Source organism: Cyphomyrmex costatus, unplaced genomic scaffold (genome assembly GCF_001594065.2).
Source record: "Cyphomyrmex costatus isolate MS0001 unplaced genomic scaffold, Ccosl1.0 scaffold55, whole genome shotgun sequence".
NCBI classification, from domain to species: Eukaryota; Metazoa; Arthropoda; class Insecta; order Hymenoptera; family Formicidae; genus Cyphomyrmex; species Cyphomyrmex costatus.
Window position 1 is genome coordinate 930434 of NW_017279708.1, and position 19646 is coordinate 950079.

At 37.1% G+C, this 19646-nt stretch overlaps 3 protein-coding genes across 7 annotated transcripts; 2 read left to right on the forward strand and 1 right to left on the reverse strand.

Annotated features, from left to right (window-relative positions):
- Nucleotides 1–238: 238 nt before the first annotated feature.
- On the forward strand, nucleotides 239–4147 carry LOC108779056 (CTD small phosphatase-like protein 2). Of its 3 annotated transcripts, none has more exons than XM_018546397.1 (8): nucleotides 239–575; nucleotides 1646–1871; nucleotides 2010–2150; nucleotides 2224–2473; nucleotides 2565–3148; nucleotides 3429–3785; nucleotides 3876–3971; nucleotides 4076–4147. In XM_018546397.1, exons 2-8 carry the CDS (start codon nucleotides 1668–1670, stop codon nucleotides 4139–4141), a joined length of 1698 nt encoding a protein of 565 aa, XP_018401899.1. In that variant the 5' UTR covers nucleotides 239–575; nucleotides 1646–1667; the 3' UTR covers nucleotides 4142–4147. The 3 variants fall into 3 exon arrangements, with proteins under 3 accessions (XP_018401899.1, XP_018401898.1, XP_018401901.1); XM_018546396.1 differs by lacking the exon at nucleotides 239–575 and adding an exon at nucleotides 1321–1339; XM_018546399.1 differs by lacking the exon at nucleotides 239–575 and adding an exon at nucleotides 1444–1462.
- A 1391-nt stretch (nucleotides 4148–5538) lies between these two features.
- On the reverse strand, nucleotides 5539–9146 carry LOC108779057 (metaxin-2). 2 transcript variants are annotated; one of them, XM_018546400.1, is made up of 5 exons: nucleotides 8967–9146; nucleotides 8743–8827; nucleotides 7241–7817; nucleotides 6602–6739; nucleotides 5539–6080 (listed from the first exon to the last, which is right to left on the reverse strand). In XM_018546400.1, exons 1-5 carry the CDS (start codon nucleotides 9093–9095, stop codon nucleotides 6020–6022), a joined length of 990 nt encoding a protein of 329 aa, XP_018401902.1. In that variant the 5' UTR covers nucleotides 9096–9146; the 3' UTR covers nucleotides 5539–6019. The 2 variants fall into 2 exon arrangements, with proteins under 2 accessions (XP_018401902.1, XP_018401903.1); XM_018546401.1 differs by lacking the exons at nucleotides 8743–8827; nucleotides 8967–9146 and adding an exon at nucleotides 8157–8439.
- Nucleotides 9147–10854: 1708 nt separating this feature from the next.
- LOC108779049 (zinc transporter foi) lies at nucleotides 10855–18143 on the forward strand. Of its 2 annotated transcripts, XM_018546389.1 has the most exons (11): nucleotides 10855–11135; nucleotides 14219–14907; nucleotides 15003–15064; nucleotides 15212–15455; nucleotides 15566–15735; nucleotides 15823–16041; nucleotides 16110–16239; nucleotides 16395–16664; nucleotides 16754–16930; nucleotides 17285–17472; nucleotides 17546–18143. In XM_018546389.1, exons 2-11 carry the CDS (start codon nucleotides 14229–14231, stop codon nucleotides 17690–17692), a joined length of 2286 nt encoding a protein of 761 aa, XP_018401891.1. In that variant the 5' UTR covers nucleotides 10855–11135; nucleotides 14219–14228; the 3' UTR covers nucleotides 17693–18143. The 2 variants fall into 2 exon arrangements, with proteins under 2 accessions (XP_018401891.1, XP_018401892.1); XM_018546390.1 differs by lacking the exon at nucleotides 17546–18143 and having other exon boundaries at nucleotides 16754–16962; nucleotides 17285–17380.
- The last annotated feature ends 1503 nt before the right edge of the window (nucleotides 18144–19646 follow it).

The following is a 19646-nucleotide window of genomic DNA, read 5'->3' on the forward strand; positions in this document are numbered from 1 at the left end:
ACTCCACCAATAGTAGAGCTCGCAGCGTTCATTAATTCAAGTCGGATCGGTTAAAAATCCGCTCTATATCTCGTGTAGAAAAGTTGGCCCGAGAGAGGCGCTATGGAGAACCGAGAAGGGAGCCATCTGTGTGGGCCGGAAGGCACACAGAGCGGGCTGCGGAAGTTATGCAGGAAACGGCAGACGGCGCGAACGGCAGGGACCGGATGTATATGTACGTCGGGTGTCGAAACAGCAATCCGACACCTGTCGACATCCGCGAAACGGTTACTCGGGTGGGAGGTTCGTGCGCCGCTCGCCCGCCGTCCCGTCACGCGGCGGGAATAAATGCGCGCGAGTGCCGCGGATCGCGGTGCCGACGGCACGGCGCGGCGTCGCGCTTGACACCGCGAGTGCTTGTCGACGGTGACGCCGTCGGCCATGTTTGTTGTGTAGTTTCGGAGGGATGATAAGCGCACGCGAGACGGCGTCGAGAGATTTTTGAATGAGACGCGTGTGTGAGCCTCGGCCGCGTTACGTCCGTTCCGTGCCGGGGTGCGAGCGCGCCGGCCGCCGCCGACTCGCCGCGGAGTATGGTAAGAAACCGCGGGTGGTGTTTCCTCATGCCCGGCCGGTCCAGTCGCCGATTTTCGCGCGAATTTTCACCTGTCCCACGATTGTTTCGCTCACTGTGGTTCGCCGTCACCTCCGCGCCCCGTTCCCCCTCTTGCCGATCTATTGCCGCCGCCGCCGTTCCATTGCGACGCTATGCAACGCGACGTAACGTCACGTCACGTCAAACGTACTTTGAAAAATTCTTGTGCTGGCAGCACATAACGAGCGAGCGATCCCCTATCAATCAGATTCTAGAATTCTCTTTGAAGAATTCGTCGACCGGCATAAAACTTCTCCCGGCGAAACCGCCGCGAACGCGGACGTACAGACAGCGGTTCGCATGTAAATCGATATACGGCTCGCGCCGCTTGTATGTCGCGGGTGTGAATGTGTGTTCGCACACGGACGTCGCATACGCAGCGGGGACATCGACGAGCGTGGGCGCCGCGCCGCAAGAGGCGATTCCAATGTGTGTGCGCCCCCGCGCGCCCTCCGTCACGCACACAGACGCGCTTCCGGAACGCCCCTTTTTATGAAACGATCGAACTTCTTTCCCGCGCGATCTTAGCCGGCGCGAAACGTCCCGCGCCGCCCGCGCGCTGACGTCTCGTGAGAGATCTCGGCTCTCTTTGAAAAATATCGAAACCATACACACCACTTTATAGCCCGTGATTACTTTGTTTAGCTCCCGCACACCGCGGCATCCGCGACGCTTGACAGATCCGAAAAAAACGCTCAGGTCGATGTAAATAACGATTTCTGACATCAACATATATCACCTTTAATTATTTCGAAAAATCGCGATAAAAATTGAAATTTTTAACATCCTTTTAAAAAGGAATTAAAATGATTTTCTTCTTAAAAATAGGTATGTTGTTAAAATCTTCAATTTTTGTCGCAATTTTTTATGCATACCAAAAAAGAGATATTTTTCTAAAGAATATGATTTTTAGAAGCAAAGTATTTTTTAATACGTGTTTTGTATTAAGCCAGAACTTATTGGACATACGTTTACTGTGGAGACTTCAAGATTGATATTGTACCGTTTTAGGACACTTAACAACTTTGTTGAAATGTGGCTGAGAAGTGAACGGATTAGCAGGAGATTGCGTGGCCGTTTAAATTTAAGCGGTGTAACGGCGTCAAAGGCAACCAGCCATCGAACGCAAGTTACGAGAAAAGTACAACATATTAGTAACAGTAGTCGAGTAATAACATCAAGTAAATGCAGCCGATTGAGTCAGTGGCGACGTAGATCATCCAGTTTTCTAAAAGAAGTAAGTTGAATGTCTACTGAAGAGAAAAGATTTAAAAGAATTCTTGTTCATATACATTATAATATCGTGTACTTTTAACAGGCTATTTTTACATTCTTTTTTATTTTATCAATTGTTTGATTGTTGTTACTTTCGTAGGCTTGTAAAGAAAATGTTTTACACTTTGCCAAATCCACGCCTATTAGACGGGAAAGAGGACCTCGCAGAAGAAAATGTATAAAACGTTCGATGGTTACATCGACCCCTTTGCATCGTGCTCCACCAATAGACACAGTTATTGTAAGTTGTCGGAAAAATACGATAAAGATAGTTCCCGAAATTATTATAATGTAACACGTACGTTTTTTTCTAGTCTGCTAAAAACGCGTCGCCATCGAAAGTTTCGGAGGAATCCAAGGAAAATTGGAATGTAGGATCTACTCTGCCTCTTTGCTCGTCTGTAACGAATACGGACTCGCGTAGTTTAATGATACCGCCGGTACATGACTTGAAATCTTCCATACCAAGTGTATCTTCACTGGCGTGTCTAATGCCTCCGGTATCTCTAGGATCGCAGTCAGATCTCACGTGTTTGCTTGATGATGAGGGAAACAAGAACAATGGTACTCGTATACTTACGTACGCTTGTGTGGTCAACTTATCTTAATTTATATTTTTTACGTTTTCTCTTTCCCTTCTTTTTTTTTCTTACAGATACTACACTACCGTCATCGATACACTACTCCTCCTTATACGCACATGCCGAAACGTCTGCGGAATATTACAGTTTGATGCACTCAACGTCGATATACAACGTCCGTACCGCGTACAACTCGTCCGACAAATACTTGCCGAACGGAGGAAAGTACTCGCTAATCGATAACAATGAAAACCGCAGTGATCTCCCAAAAGATCAATATGCTATTGAAACAGACCCAACAAAATATGAAACAACTGCTGGATATCCCAGTACAAAATACAGTATACCAGCAAGTATGTACAATATAAATCCTCATCATCCATCTGATACGAATGGCAATCTTAGTGACAAATATGATTCCGAGGACGTCGACAGTCGTTATCACGAGGTTGAATACATGGAGGTGGGTAGCGAGGAGATAGTAGAATCTTGCGATGTAGAGAACATGGTTACTCAAGTTCAGGAAGATTGGGAGCCATTCGATCCTTATGTCTTCATCAAGCACTTACCGCCTCTTACGCCGGCGATGAGAGCGAGATGTCCGGCTCTGCCACTCAAAACACGGAGCAGTCCGGAATTCAGTCTGGTCCTGGATTTGGTATGCTCGTTCGACACACTCGGAACAAGTACACATATACACGTAGATAAAAATTTTAACACATACATTTAGACATTGCCTAAATATTTAGGCAAATACAGATGTAGATGTTATCATTTAGAAATAATACAATTGATGTATAATATATCAATTGTATACTATATTGTAGTTTTATGTTGTTTCTACATGATGAAAGTTCATAACATTTCTGTTCCTATATATACACTTACGATATAAGAGGAGGGATTAACAGCTACATTTATCTATGATCCTTTTGCAGGATGAAACATTGGTTCACTGCAGTCTGCAAGAACTATCTGACGCAGCATTTCGCTTCCCAGTAGTCTTTCAAGACGTAACGTACACAGTATTCGTTAGAACGCGACCGTACTTTCGCGAATTCCTCGAACACGTCTCGTCGCTCTACGAGGTGATTTTATTCACGGCGAGCAAGCGAGTGTATGCCAACAAACTTATGAATTTACTGGATCCAACACGGAAGCTGATCAAGTATCGTCTGTTCAGGGAACACTGTGTTTGCGTTAATGGAAATTATATAAAAGACTTGTCCATCTTAGGCAGGGATCTATCTAAAACTGTCATTATTGACAACAGCCCGCAAGCATTTGGATATCAGGTAACTTAATAGCTTCTCATTCATATATACGTATATCTGACATCACTAATAATATATGCTTATTACAACTATGTATGTTTTGTACTGCAGCTAGAAAATGGTATACCTATAGAAAGTTGGTTTGCCGATCGTTCAGATAATGAACTAATGAAATTATTACCATTTTTAGAAAACTTGGTAAACTGGGTAAGTTCTTGTATATATCGCATATATTCTCTGATGTATTTTCTATTTTAAAGATAAAAGAATTCAGTTATTTAGTAATTTTTGAAATTAATTTTATATTGTAGGGAGGTGATGTAAGGCCACGCATTAGAGAACAGTTTCGACTATTCAGCTTTCTACCACCGGATTAATTTAAATAGCATACACATAAAATTTAAGGTTGTTGACGTGTCTCACACCAACAAAAAAAAAAAGGAAAATACAAAATATCTTAAAAGATACTAAATAGATAAATAATAGTTATTCCGCGCGCGATACGTAGCATAAGCAGCTATAATAATATAATACTTTACAATGTTTCACAAATGAATATATACCTGTTGGTATATAGAAATGAAATTAAATACTTTAAGATTTTGAAATTACTATTCTGATTCGTTCACAAAAAAAGTATTTGTGAACAAGGGTGTTGCATATGTGCGATTTTGTTAGTACATTTAGATTTGAAGTTTCAAGTTAAAAAATCAAATATCAAGAAAATATCAGCATAATAGTCTTGTGATTACTGTATAGTTTCTATTAATACTTCCAAGTGAAAACCAAGTCTCTCCATAACGTGATTGTACGACCTCTGTGTATATAATGAGACTCGTATCTTTTACGTAAAAATATTATTTCACAACTATTATCATAACACAATATTTAAGAGCAATATATTTGTGATTGACAATTGATTAATTTTTCCTTTACCAATATATGGAATTTACGATCTCTGTTTATATCTTATTATTTCAGATTTTTAAAATGTTTTTAAATTTTATTTAAAATCTTTTATTTTTATACACATTCTTTTTCTCCTGATTTTATATTCTGTTTTAATTATATAAATTATATTTTAAAACAATTTTTTAATCTGTACATCTAGATTGCAATTCGTAAAAGTTCTTGAAAAAAATATATATACATTATATGTATATATATATATATATACGAAGATGTTAAGAATATCTGTCAATAATTATATAATTATGCGCATCATATAGTTATATAATTATACACGATTACATGTGCTACATTATAAATTTGTGTATAATTCATAATATAAGTATAGACCGAATTCAGTATCAAAAAGAACAGAATTAGCAGCATCGCAGAAATCTTACATCTCGTAGTGTTTATCATAGTTTAAGGATATACTCACATTATGCACAAACACATAATAATAATAAAGCAAATTGATTGTTATTCGTGAAATTATTTGGATCACGTATAGCTAATCACCCTAAGACTCTTAATGACAGTGTCAATAGGGAGTTTTTGCAATACCGTTTATCCTAGATACGGTGAACACTAAAGTCCTTTTCTTAATTAGATGTGAAGAAAAAGATAACGTGACTTTAGCGTTCACCGTATCTGGGATAAACGGTATTGCAAAAACTCCCTATTGTTACAAAACTGAAACTGACGACAGACCTAATATTAATAAAACAATGAGGGGTATAAATAGACAGATTTCTCTTGATTTGCGTTTCAACGGTGCAATGACTGAAACGCTGGAGACAAGAAATATATTGAACATTAACAGAGACTCAGAGAAAGATTATATTCAAATTTTACAAGCTCATCATTACATATATACAAGATGTATACAACGAAAATTACCTCTCCCGTATCTGTATACAACAGACAAAAATGGAGATTGGTGTATTGACTAGAAAATTGTCCCTCCCTGCATCTACATTACTGTAGATGTATGATATACTTTAACGTAACAGTGGGCGCTTAACAATATACATAATATCATTAATTACATACTTGAATAAAATAATTATAAATATATAGAAAAACGTATATAAATATCACCAGGAACATTGATATGACATAATCGGCGGTACATTTTATGAACACGAGATTTACTAGATACCTAGTTAATAGCTTCCGAAACCGTGCTTCAACACGTTTTAACATACTTTTATTGCCTGACATTGGGATATTACGTTTGAATTTAGTTTAGATAAAAGTCGTTGTTTTCTTTTAATCGATATCCTCGGTACAGTTGGATCATTGGCTTAATTCTTGAACTCCAGCGTTTCATTAGTCTGACTGTCTATAGCTTGAGGAGAAAAAAAGCTGAAAAATGTTATGTGCAATATTACGCATTTAAAAGACATTATCATGGAATGATCAACTTTAATATACATATATATCTCATGTGTTATTATAACAACAGTCTAAAACATGAAAGTGTACTACGTGTCATGCTTCAACATTACTCGCACTTCAGATATATCCATCTTGCGGCAAGAAGAAATAAAATACTATTTTTAGACATTTTTTCTTTAGTAACACAAATTAACACAAGCATCGTTCTGTTTTTCTTATTCATGGAATTGCCACAAAAAACAGAACAATATTTGTATTACTTGTGTCACTAAACAGAAAGCATCCTTTGTCAACAGCGTATCGTTATTGAGAGTCGAAAGTTATTTTATTGAATGTTACATAGATTTTCCTTGATATGATCATCCTTGGTAGTGTTGGTGGCAAAGCACAGGAACTTCAATTTATGATGAACATAATCGGTGTACCGCAACTCGATGTATCTGAAGTCCGAGTAAAGTTCTATCTAATCCTCTGTACGCTGGAAATACCTAATCTCGATGCGTTTACAGAGATTCACAAGCTTCGGATGATCCTGTACGATCGTAGCCAGCTTGTCATCAAGTAGTGGCGTCGTGATTATTGTGAATATGTGACCAAAAACCAAAGCGTCCAACTCATTCGGTTTGCTACATATAAAATGTGAAAAAAATCTTGTTAATATTGCATCTTGCGGTCGATATATATATATATATATCTAGAAAATCTATATTTAGAAAATCATTACATATTTACTTAGAACAACTAGATATATTTTGCTAATTTATTGATAATGTGAAAGAATGCTCGGAAAGAGGAGGAAGCGATTCGGGCTGCGATCAAAAGCCATCCCATAGAGTGTCCTTGGAGGATGACTCAATTATTTCAAACTCTTCCGCAATCTCGTTTCGTATTCCCAAATTAAAGTAGCGGTGTTCGATTCTGAACATGTGCTCTATAAGCTTGGGAAACTGATGGATCGTGGCAACAATGTCTTCATTGGAAGGGAAGAAAGGTGACGTGAGAGTGTAAATATGACCGTATACCAGGGCATCGACTTCGGTAGGTCTTATGGAACAGGATTGTAACTTATTAAGTGTCAATTGAATCGATAACAAAAAGGAGTGAAAAGAAGTATAATTACTACTTACTCTTTCCCAAAGAAAAATTCTTCGTCTGCTAGCCTCTCAGATAATGCTATGCAACACTTCTTTACGTCGTCAAAAACTTCATCCAAACTTTTGTTGTACCAGCCAAGTACGCTGAGTTTTTTTATAACTTCTCGTCTCTTCTGCCAATTCAAATAATGATTAAGTGGCCAAGGGTATACACTTCCATGCCTCTGCTTTGTAACATTTAAAATCGCTGGGTCTACCCAGCAGATGTATAGCTCAGCATTAACAAATACGTTGTTAACAAGAGACTGGTATGCCCTCATATCCACTTTGCCGTCAGGATCCAGATGATCGGAGAGACTTATTCCTTTACTTCCTATATGTGCCACTATACCATCAAATTCAGATATTAACTTTGTGCCACACTTTATGAATGGCACGCGGCCCGACGGTGACATAAATTCCGCATTCTTCCTCGGTTCTATTTGAAAATCGAGCTGACACATCTTGAGGAAAGCCTGTACTGCCAGACAGTTTGCATTGTCGGGAAGCAGAATCTGCTCGACCTCGTAAGGTTGATATAAGGTAATCGGTTGTGGCCATGGTTCCTGAGCTACGACAAGAGAGTGCAATCGTTAGCAACGTGCACACAAGGTGATTTTGTGTGTGTTCACCTATATTCTCTAATGACACTTACATAATCTGTGCTCGTATGAATATACGTGCGAAAAAGTAACGAGTGAAAAGCTATGATGTAAGGGAAAAACACGGGACGATTGAGGTACGGTCGAATAGTTGGGTATTTACGAATTTGACGGTGCACACAAGGCTGAATTGTGCGGTTTACAGTGTTTTGTTTACAATTTTGTTGATGCAAGGTTAGATCCCTCATGCGGGATATGTAGGGACAATGATTTGGACAATGCGATTAAACGGAATTTCCTGACATTACCTTCCAATTCCACCGCAATCGAATCGCCCAGTAATACGTGTGGCATATCTACGACAATCGTACGATGACGATAACGACTCTGCTACCTCAAGATCCACAACCGATCGCTCGCGTAAAAGCGCCACGAACGAGAAGCAAGCACGCTCTATCTACACTTTCTCCCTTACTTCGGATCTACAATAGATGTTTCAAGCCTTAAGCCGTAAGAAATTTAACTAATTACAGTCGAATTCGAGGAGAATAATTGATTATGATACGTCCATTTCTTAAGGCTAAAACTCTATTGTAGATCCGCGCGGAGTTACGGCCTTACTAAAATATATATATTTACACATCTTACGCAAAATAAAGCCGACAGAAGTTGGATCAAAATTATAAAAAATTCAACTATATTTTGATTAATTTAATCAGCAATATATATTTTAATATATCAAATGATATACTTTTAGTATTTCGATAATGTAGATGAAATTATACGGAAAAAAGTTTAAATTTACGTTAAATATATACAGTTAAAAGCTTGCTGGCTTCTTCTCAATTACCAATTACTTAAATTAATTGGAATTTAATCGAAAGTCACATTTACCGTGTAAATTAATAAAACATCGCTCGAGATACTCCCTCGTGGAAATACCTCCCGCGGTTTCTTCCGTGTCGACTTGAGATTTCTCCTGAATCAATAATGCGAACAGAATAATAAATTACATCTTTTACAATTAAATCTTTGTCTCAGTTATATTATTCAATGTGTGAAATCGTATATTATTTATCGTGTTAATTATATTATATTATTATTCGTTTAAAAGTAACCTTTGAGGACTTGATGCCAGACAGAAATGCATGCAGGACACGTGCGTGCAAAGACAAATTATCTTTCTTTTCGATATCTTGAAACTCGTTCCGATAAGAACACATGGTCGTTAAACAAGGAGTTCGCATTTCCTTCTTGATAAAAGACTTGTAATTTTCCACCGCGGTATAAATTTTGGTCGACGTTTTATAGTTGCGAAGTATTTTTTTTTTTTCTTAGAAATGAAATTGGCGAGCAATATCATTGGTGAACTAAAAAAAAAAAGAACAAAGATAAAGGAAATTTACGAACTGAATTATTGTGTAGATATTACTGAAACAAGGTGAAAACTACAAAAGTGAACAAATTTATTAGAATATTTATAATTTCACTGGTCAATATCTAGAATATTTGTTTATTTTTGTAAAACTTTTCTACACTATACAATATTATACATACCTTTGTTTCAAAATATGTAATTGATCCTCGCCTTGATAGAGATCACCAAGGTTTTGAACATTTATACTATACAATTATTTATTGCAATATGTATTTAGATATATTGGAAATTTGTATTCGAGTTTACGTATTTAAATTATATATATGTGTATATATATATATATATATAATATATATGTAAATAAAAACTTCAGCTCTTATATGTCAAGTTTATAATCAGATAAACTTACCATTTTTTAACCGTTATTTCTACCATACGTTTCGTTACCCATAGAATACAAACTACACATTGCAGCAATATATATAGGTACTATATTATAATTCTTTTTAACTAGAATTGATAAAAACCATGTTTTAAACGTGTTTTTAACTATTTAAAATTGATGCTTAATCGATGCTTTTAACATGTTAAAATAAAACAATATAATGTTTTGTTTAAAACAAAGACATTTTTTTTTACCAATCCTGTTTTTGTATAAATAATATATATAGCAATCGCGTATTGCAAATTGCAGATTCTTTTATCGCCACCGACAAACATATATATATATATTATATTATATGCTTTATACTATGTCAAGATCGATCGAATGGGGGAGAACCTTTCGGGTACTCCGGAGTCATGGGGGGCGGAAGGGGAAACGCTCTGAACGTTGAAGCATGTTTGTGATTGATCGGATTAATTGTGGAGAACGATTGGTATGCGTGACGTTTGTCGCCTGGCGCCGCGCCGCGCCGTCACGCGATCTCATTGGCCCGCGAGAGCGAAAATCGAATCAAATTCTATCGAGACGCGACAGTTGCCAATCCTGGAACCCATTTCACACTCGATTAGTGCCCATTTTTCTCTACACCAATATAGTTTATAATTTTAATCTCGGTTCAACTGACTCTTCATCTTTTTCTAATTTGTAGAAACGGAAAAACACGAAGAGCGAGTTGAGAGATTAAAGTTAATTTTTACATTGGTGGAAATGGGTATAAAAGAATCGTGTGGCAGAGAAAAGAAAAAGAAATAAAAAAACAGAGAAAAGGAAAAACGGAAAAGACGATTTAGCGTATAAACATTGGAAGATTAAAGGCGAACTGCAGTAATGTATATTAACAATCATCTCTATATTCTCTATATTAAAGCTTGAATTTTTTCGTTTTAAACAAGTCAAAATTTTGTTGTAAAAATTATTGCAAATATATATAAAAAATATATTTACATATATACAATTAATAGAATACGTGTAGATATATTTTAAAGAATCAGAATCGAAAGTTTCTTGGAAGCGTCGATGTCCTTCTCTCTTTCTCATCCTCCTCACGTCCGTCGTTCTGCATGTGCAGCATACGTGTGTGTGAATGCATATACATGTATGTGAGGATGAAGAGCACTGCGTTGCGCAAACGGCCCGCGCCGTCGGACGAGCAGCGGACCGCCAGTCTACCTAAACCCATCGCTCGCGCCACGTTATCCATCTTCCTGCGCTACGTTCAGAGTGTACTATACTTGTTGCTCATTCACGGGCCGCGCGCGGCGCAGTTCGTTGCTTCATTACGGGGCATAGACACAGAGGTGGGATAGAGCGAAGGAGGGTGCGAAGAAGTAGCGGCCGGTCGTGCGAGGAGAAGAGAAGGGAAGGAAAGGAAGTGGGAAAGAAAGGGAAGATTACACGCACCGGCCACGCACGGCTCTCCACGCGACACCTCCGTTGTCATACGTGCGGATCAACGCAAGCCGGGTGAGAAAGAGAGAGAGAGAGAGAGAGAGAGAGAGAAAAGCGCGTTTCGGTGACGATTGTCACGACGCTAATTATCGTCGTCTCGCGATCGTCACCGACATACGTCAGCACTCGACGGCGGGGCGGCCGCCGCGCCGGCCGGGCAGCCTCGATCGAACGATATGGCACGTATCCCCCCGGCTGGCGGCTATCTCCGCCGCGAGAGCTCGAAGCCCTGGCCTTCCTAACCTAAATTCTAAATTCTGTCAGTCGGCGCTGCTCCGATACGTCGAGGAAGGGGAAAGAGGGAGAAGAACGGCGACGAGGTTCTCCTTCTCGTTTCCTTCTCTCACTCCTTCATCTTCTCCTCATCTCCCACCTCGGCCGATTTTTTGACAGCTAAAAATACAGTTTTTGACGGTATGGTTACGTCGGGATTATTTCGGCACCCGCGCCGCCCCGGTAATTCTCAGCGGCCGTATTTTTCCGCATTTCCGAAGGTCCCTTCTCGCCGACGCGTGGAAATCCTTCGCGCGATGTCTTTTTTTTCCTCTCTTTGTAGAAAAAAAAGGATCTGCGCGGCAAAAAGGAGCGGCGCCCTGCGATTCGATCGAGGCGTAATTCGCGTTGTCTAGTTTCATTGCGTTTACTCAATTTACTGTCTCGAACTCGTGAGGATCGACGACACGCGCTAGTCTATCTGTTTATGTAAATAGAATATGCGACGACGGACTGTTAGCTGATCGAAAGAGGAAAAAAAGGCTAACGGACACTGCGTACCGGTGTCTAATCACAGATATATGAATGAACGAATACCAAAGTCACCGGAGATCGGATATTGATTTATTTTTAGCCGCGCGCACGTTATCAGTAGGTATCCCATCACTCGCGCACGTTATCGTATTTATGGGGACCATCCACAATTTATGGAAACCAATAATTATTCCTCCGACGGAATAAAATTGCACATATTTCTAACAGATTGTCATTGATCCTATTGAAAATTTCCCGCGTTTTCAGATGGATCCGATTACAGAACTTTTCACACTGCCTTTTAATCGGAGTTCTTAAGATAAAGTTCAAGCATATATGAGGGGGAAACAACAATTGTATAGATAAGCTGACAAATTTCTTACAGTTTTAGATTTGGACGTAAAATTTTTCACGCTCTCTCTTAGGCCTGATTGCACCAACGTGATTTCGATTTTAAGCAAAACTTAAACTGTCTCTGTCTCCCTTTCGGCTTTAAAACGAGATAGATAGAGTTTTAAGTCTCGCTTAAAATCAAAAAGTGTTGGTGCAACCGGGCCTTAGGCCGCAGTTTACATTAGATGTAGTAACCCTTATCTTTTGCTCCGAATTATGAATTCAATTTTGAGCTAATAAAATACCGCAGAACTTTTCCTCCAATCCAATATTTTAATCCAATTTTCAAGGGTTTAAGTTTAGCGATTCATTGTGTGTGTGTGTGTGTGTGTGTGTGTGGGGGGGGGGGGGGAAGAAAAAAATAAAACTTAAACTTCGAAAATGGGATTCAAATTTTATCTCGTTTAGGATTGTGTCATCTTACTCTAACATTTTTTTTTTTTTTTTTTTTTTCCCCGGATAAACCCAATGCTATATTTAGCCGTAATTTCTAAGCTTTAAATTGGTTAAGTTTCTACTGTAAAATTTCGAACTTAGAGCAAATTAACGTCAACTCAGAGCTTAATCAAAAGGCTAAGGGGTTACTCTATACGTCTATACCTATTATAGACCGAAGCTAATTGAGAATCCTAAGATACACGTAAAGCAGAAACAATTGCGCAAGTCAACAGACCCGATAAACTGAGCGAACCGAAGAACGCAATTCTCACGCGTAGGACGACGCAATTAATTAGCAAGTCGAGCCGTTTTCGGATTTCCGACAGAACAATCTGCGCGTTGCGTCGGTCCTTTTACGCAGAGACACGCACGAGATACCACGTCTAGATATACGTAGCGCGCGAACTCACGTGCGCGCGTATCAGCTTTATTTTAATCTCTTTCGCGCTCTTGAATGCCGAACGGCTCGTCATCTCATGGGGAAGTTAATCGTTATTTTATATTTAGCCGAGTTTAACTGCATAGTTTTATTGTGATGCGCGCACGAGAGTACGCTTTTAATATAGATTAGATGTTTATATATACATATAGTCGGCAGAAGAATGAGTCAGACAACATACATTGCATAAGATGTCGCGACGCTGGATGGGCCTATGTTCAGACTTAGCTACAGATTATCTACTTTTATCAATAAATACAACGTTGAACAGATATTTGTTCAACAAGTAGTGTACTTTATTCGTTCCACACACTCGCTCGTTCGTTATACCTGACCATTTCGAAGAAATAATACATAAAAAAAAATTTTTTAAACGTTTTTACATACTTTTTTTGTACATATTTCTGGCGTTTTTCCTCTTACCAGCCTTGTAATAATTTACTTCTATCGCACGAATTATTAATGGAAATTACCGAAACGTAACGAAAGTGAAGGACAAACAATTTTTTAAATAATTTTTTTTAAGCGTTTTCGTATAAGCGTTGTCACTTATAAATACACGCTTTGTTACACTTAGACATTTACGAAACGTTTGTTGTCGCAAGCACTTCTAGTTCGCGATGAAGCTATCGCGGTTTATAAGTGGGATTGTCATGTAAGTATACAAGTCCGGAAATAGCTTCGAGTTCCGTTTTATTGTTCATAATAATGTTTATATTAGTCAAAATAGTTAATCATACTTATTGTTATAATAATTTACCAGTAATTACGGAAAAGAAAGAAATAGTATCGTCGATGATAAGAAGATATAGTGTATGAAGGAATAGAAATATTAAAATGCTGTTATCATCATTATTTGATTACTCGAGTTGCTATCTGCTTATACTTGACATGGAATTTGTACCGATAATTGCTTCCCGTGCAATGTTGTACGTGCGTTAGTGTTAATACACAGAATTAATTTTCTCCAACAAGTTGAAACACACGCTTTCGAACTTTCCATGTTTATAGATCGACACTTACAATATGGTATACATTCATAGTGTACATTTTGATGTATATGTATATACTCTGCTTTTAGGAAGTTCATCATGTCGCATCATATCGTTACCGTATGCGTGGTGTGTGTACTATGCGCCGCACATGTACCTTGTTCGGCGCATACGAATTTGTCGGTGATGGCATCGGATAATTCAACAAGTACCAAAAATCATTTGGATCCACAAGGAGGACCATTTATATACCTGAAGAATCAACAGAGATACGATTCAAGTAACATCACTAGCAATAAGCACGACACTGTAAGATCTCACACTATGCAACGCATTGACGGTATAAATAACAATAATAATGTTTCGGTAACCACTGATGTAATATCGACTGCATCATATGATACTCATCTTAAGAAGCAGATGACGGAAAGCTTCAAAGGTGGTGGCAGCAGCCCCCAAGACACCCAACCGGCAATTAACGACGTAAATGTGTCTGTAAATTCGAGAGATGCGAAACTTTTGGAGCGTCTTGCTCAAACAGAGTTCCTGATGCCAGATGCCAAACAAAAGTCTGCACAATCCAGCGAAGATTTACATACTGTTAATAAACCTAGATTAAAAAGAGATGTGAATGAAAGGTACTTCATGCAGAAGATCTTTGAGGCCTATGGGGATGGAACGAGTATAACTATGGAGGGTTTCGAAAAACTTGTCCGGAAACTGGGTCTACTGAGATTATTTGATACATTAGAGGCAGATAGTGGTGCCGCTGATAGAAGTATGTACAAAAATGAATTATGTAATAAGCGTCTCATGATACACATTAAAGGATTATAGTGAACTTATTAAGAAAACCATCTTTATGCGTTACAGATAGCAAGGGTTTTTCAAGTAAAGGCCTACACGACACAGATAGTAACAATAACAAGGAAAGGGTAAGATATGCTAAATATAGCTATTATATAAATATACTATTTAACAGAATAGCTTAATTTTCGAGTATAGAAATTTGTTTTTAAGTAATTATACTGTAATTATGTTATATATAGCGCATCAATTCAATGTGTTCACTTCTATTTCAGTGCTTAAATAGTCAAGAGTTGCTAAATACTGTTGCCCAAGATACGCATTACGTTTCCAATAGTAACGCGACGACATTGCCTAGCTGGCTTTTCGAACGCGTGTGTCCGGTCCTTGTGTACCAATTAGCGGCCGAATCCAGTTCGGAGAGAAACGGCTGTATACGAGTACCCGAGAACTACAAGCCCGTCGTGCCAGTCGATAAATTTTATACAGCGGAGGATTCGGCGCGTAATACTGTAAAAGGTATTACATGGATGTAAACAAATAAAATGCAATGATCAATTTAGTCTTAAAGATACGTCGTCCTCTTTGAAGAAAGGAAATAAAAAAATTGTCACTTTTATGTATTCCAGTCTGGGTATATTCAACAGTTAGTATTTTCGTAATTAGTCTTAGTGGGCTGCTCGGCGTAGCAGTAATTCCGATCATGGGAAAGAATTATTATCATCACGTGCTACAGTTTTTAGTTGCCCTGGCCGTAGGTACTTTAACCGGTGATGCCTTTATCCATCTATTACCACACGCAAGTTTTTTTTTTATTTTATCAAGATGTTATATATCTGTGTAGCAATAAAATGATATATTTTAATAATCTCTCTTACGTCTGTAGGCGATGATGCCACTTCATCACCATGAAAACAATAAATATCAGGAACACGAACATCACCACGACGAGAGTAACGCGTTATTAATTGATCATGTGAATCTACATACTATGAATATGTGGAAAGGATTAGTCGCTATGATGGGTTTCATGACGTTCTTCTTCACTGAGAAGGCGTTAAATGTGATATCAGAATGGCGGAAGCATTGGCAGCATAAGAAAAAGGTAAATAAGAAAGGAATCTTTGTCATAAACGTTATTTCACACGTTATATCGGTGAAAAAATATTGTAGTTACCTACGCGCGTGAGAGTAATGAGGGAGAGCGATGGGCCAAACAGCAATGTTGTCGGTGAAAAGCTGTGTAAACACAAATACTCTTCGTACCCGTATTGTTACGGCGAGATTGCTAGTGAAACTCAAGGTGACAGATGTTTTTTGTATTAAATCGAATGTATGTTAAATTTCGCGGTTACTTGAGCTGTCACGTTTTTATCAAAACAAAACAGCTTGTCATGTTAAAATATATTCATCCCAAAGGCTTATTGAAAGATAAAAATAATCTTTCAATATATGTAGATAATCATCACAATCGACGAATGAATCATCATGAAAGACCACCTATCATCGAGGAGGAGAAACCATTGACATCCAATTGTAACTCTGTCACGAAAATCGTGACTGATGACACAGAGAAAAAACCAAAAGACGATTGGAGAATGGATGATTCGATCGTAAACGCTAAGAAAAATGCCGATGGAGCTGACGTATCGTTAAATGAATCGGAGAGTTATACCGTGATTCTACGTGAACACGAGACTAAACATCACGGCCATAGTCATTCTCATGGTACGTTTTCAAGATTTTATAATAAGATATAAATACTGTAATCTTTCACGCAATGTGTGCATGTCATAGTATGAACGTTTTGATTCTAGGCCACGTGCATTCGGCCCCCGAATCCATGTCCAATGTAGCTTGGATGGTCGTAATGGGGGATGGTCTGCACAATTTTACGGATGGTATGGCTATTGGAGCGGCTTTTTCAGCAAACATCGCTGGTGGATTCTCCACAGCTATCGCTGTTCTCTGTCATGAATTACCTCATGAACTCGGTATTGTCTCCCTGATTCCTGATGGTGTACCTGTAAATATATGTGTATAACTATGCTAAATTCGATTGGACACACAGTGCATACTGATGCATATCAAAGCCGTTGTATACTAATTTAATTTGAGTGTAAAAGGGAAATATAAATAGTTCAAATTTTAAAATATACATATTTTATCTAACAGCATAATAAAGTGTGTTGAGTATTTCGTGATTTAATAGGATTTCTGTTTATAATAATCATATCTCTCTCTCTTTACGTTAATTGGTGTACAACGGCGTTAATGTGCATCAATGCGCACTAAGTGCGTCCAATCGAATTCGTTATTAGTAATATAATATGAATATTCTTGTACAGGTGACTTTGCAGTACTTCTAAAAGCGGGCATGAGTACGAAACAGGCTGTTTTTTACAATTTATTGTCTTCAGTGCTCTGTCTGTTAGGTATGATAGGCGGAATATTATTAGGAAGTACTCCCGATGCTACCAGCTGGATATTTGCAGTTGCCGCTGGAATATTTATATATATAGCATTAGTAGATATGGTAGATATACTTCATTCTACGACAGATCTACGATAACTTAAGAATTAAACGCTAATTACTTCTATTTCCTCAGGTACCAGAATTGTCGTCGAGTCATTCCGCGGAAAGTGGTTTGCGATTGCAATGTATTTGGCAAACTTTAGGCTTATCGACAGGCCTTGGAATTATGTTACTTATCGCCGCCTACGAGCACGATCTTAAACACATTTTCGACAACTAGATTAATAAATAATTGCTCTCGTATTAATATTATAAACGAAATCTCTTCCTATTACGTTCAAACTGTCGTATCTCTGTGATTTAATCTTATTAGCTATCCTTCAGCGTTTAACGTTACAATGAAAGTAAATTGCTCTCTTTTTCTCTTTCCCTTTTTTTCTTTAAAATTATTTCTTATATTTCGAAAGAAAGAACGTAATGGGAAGGTTACACAAATTAGATCGCAGTTTAGATAAAGCGACAATATCCGAACTCGGATTGCCGATAAAAGTACTTTAGAGGAACGAAAGTGTTGAATTTTGAAGGAATAGGATTTCTATTAGACAAGAGTACCAGTAATTGAATTGTCATGCAGTCGAATTACAAACAGTGTTATTTATTTTCGAACCAATTGTATTAAATATATTTCCATGCCTTTTTTTTTAAATCAGTTCAGAGATACTCTTATTGGGTGAGCGAAATTAATTTTTCCATTATATTATTATATTATTAATATAAGATCAATTTTTAATTGTCTAGTGTAGCTATGTAAATAGTTATAAAGAGACTGAACGATTTTGAAACAAATAATAAATTTTTTTCATTTACAAAGTTAATCACATGTCAACGACGTTAGTTATTATCAGTAATTCACATTCATTACTGTTAAATGTATGATATTGAAAGAGGGTCATGTATAGTATTGTTTTACGAAAGAAAGATTAACTTTGTACAAGCTCTGTGTAGATTGCACAAGTGACGATATTTCTGATTATTAACTGGCTGAAACAACGGTATAAAAGTGTATATTTAAATATTGTTAGTTTGCAGCAAATTTGTGATAATTTTGCATAACCGAGTTACTTACGAATCAATGTATATTTCATTATAGATATACAACTACATTATTACGAGACTTTGAATATTATCATGTTCTTGCAATTTAAATAGATTTTTATTACTAGATTTGTAGAGATAAGAAAACCAGTTATTTTTTGACTGCTTGTTATATTTTTTTACAAGGGAGAAAAATGCTGCACAGTCTCAAAAAATATTTGTCTCACGAATCAATACGGCTTAGGAAAAGTACCATACATGACAATATTTGAAACTTGTATTTATGTTTATAATACATGAGTGTTTATTTTCGCCAAATATTAATAACAATGATAATTAATAATTGTAATAATAATGATAATGATAGTAATAATTTTAGGATTTTATATACAATGTATTGAAATGCTAAAAACTTTAATTTTTTCACGTCATTTTGACTTCATGATCGTTATGATGTGCATATTTGAATGCATTTAAATGTGACGAAAAATAATAGCTGTATGAGGAATTGTACTGTATGTTCCTATGATACATTGACTTTTCAAAATTATTGCTATTTTGTCAAAAATTTAATTCCATCCATACATTATATATATATATATATGTTCCTTTTTTAATTATACGTAATTAATATATATTTTTTTTTATAACCAATAACGCATGCGTGCAATTTTGGTTATTTTTATAGGAAATGTAAAAAATATAAACAGCATTATGTAATTTTTATATAATCAATTTTGTTTGTGCACAACTGAGATTTAAAGTACACACACGCTACTGAGATACAGATAAAATAAACTGCACTCTTTTAATTAAAAAAAATAAAATAAAAAAACATTCACTTATTTGGTATTCAAATGTAACATTTCACTCAGATGATATATGAAATAATAAAAAATTCGATTAGAGGTAGTTTAAATATTCGAATACCGAAATATTCAATGGCGAAAATAATTGAAAAAACAACCCACTAATAGAAAATACATTGCTTCTCTTAATTTAAATAAATATTAATAAAATTATAGAGAAGCTCTTTTTTTCTCAAATTCCCTGGAATTGAAGATACATCTTTAGGGTCGTACAAAAACCGTATTGAAGTAATAAAATTCAATACACTATATATTACATTGAAGAAAGTA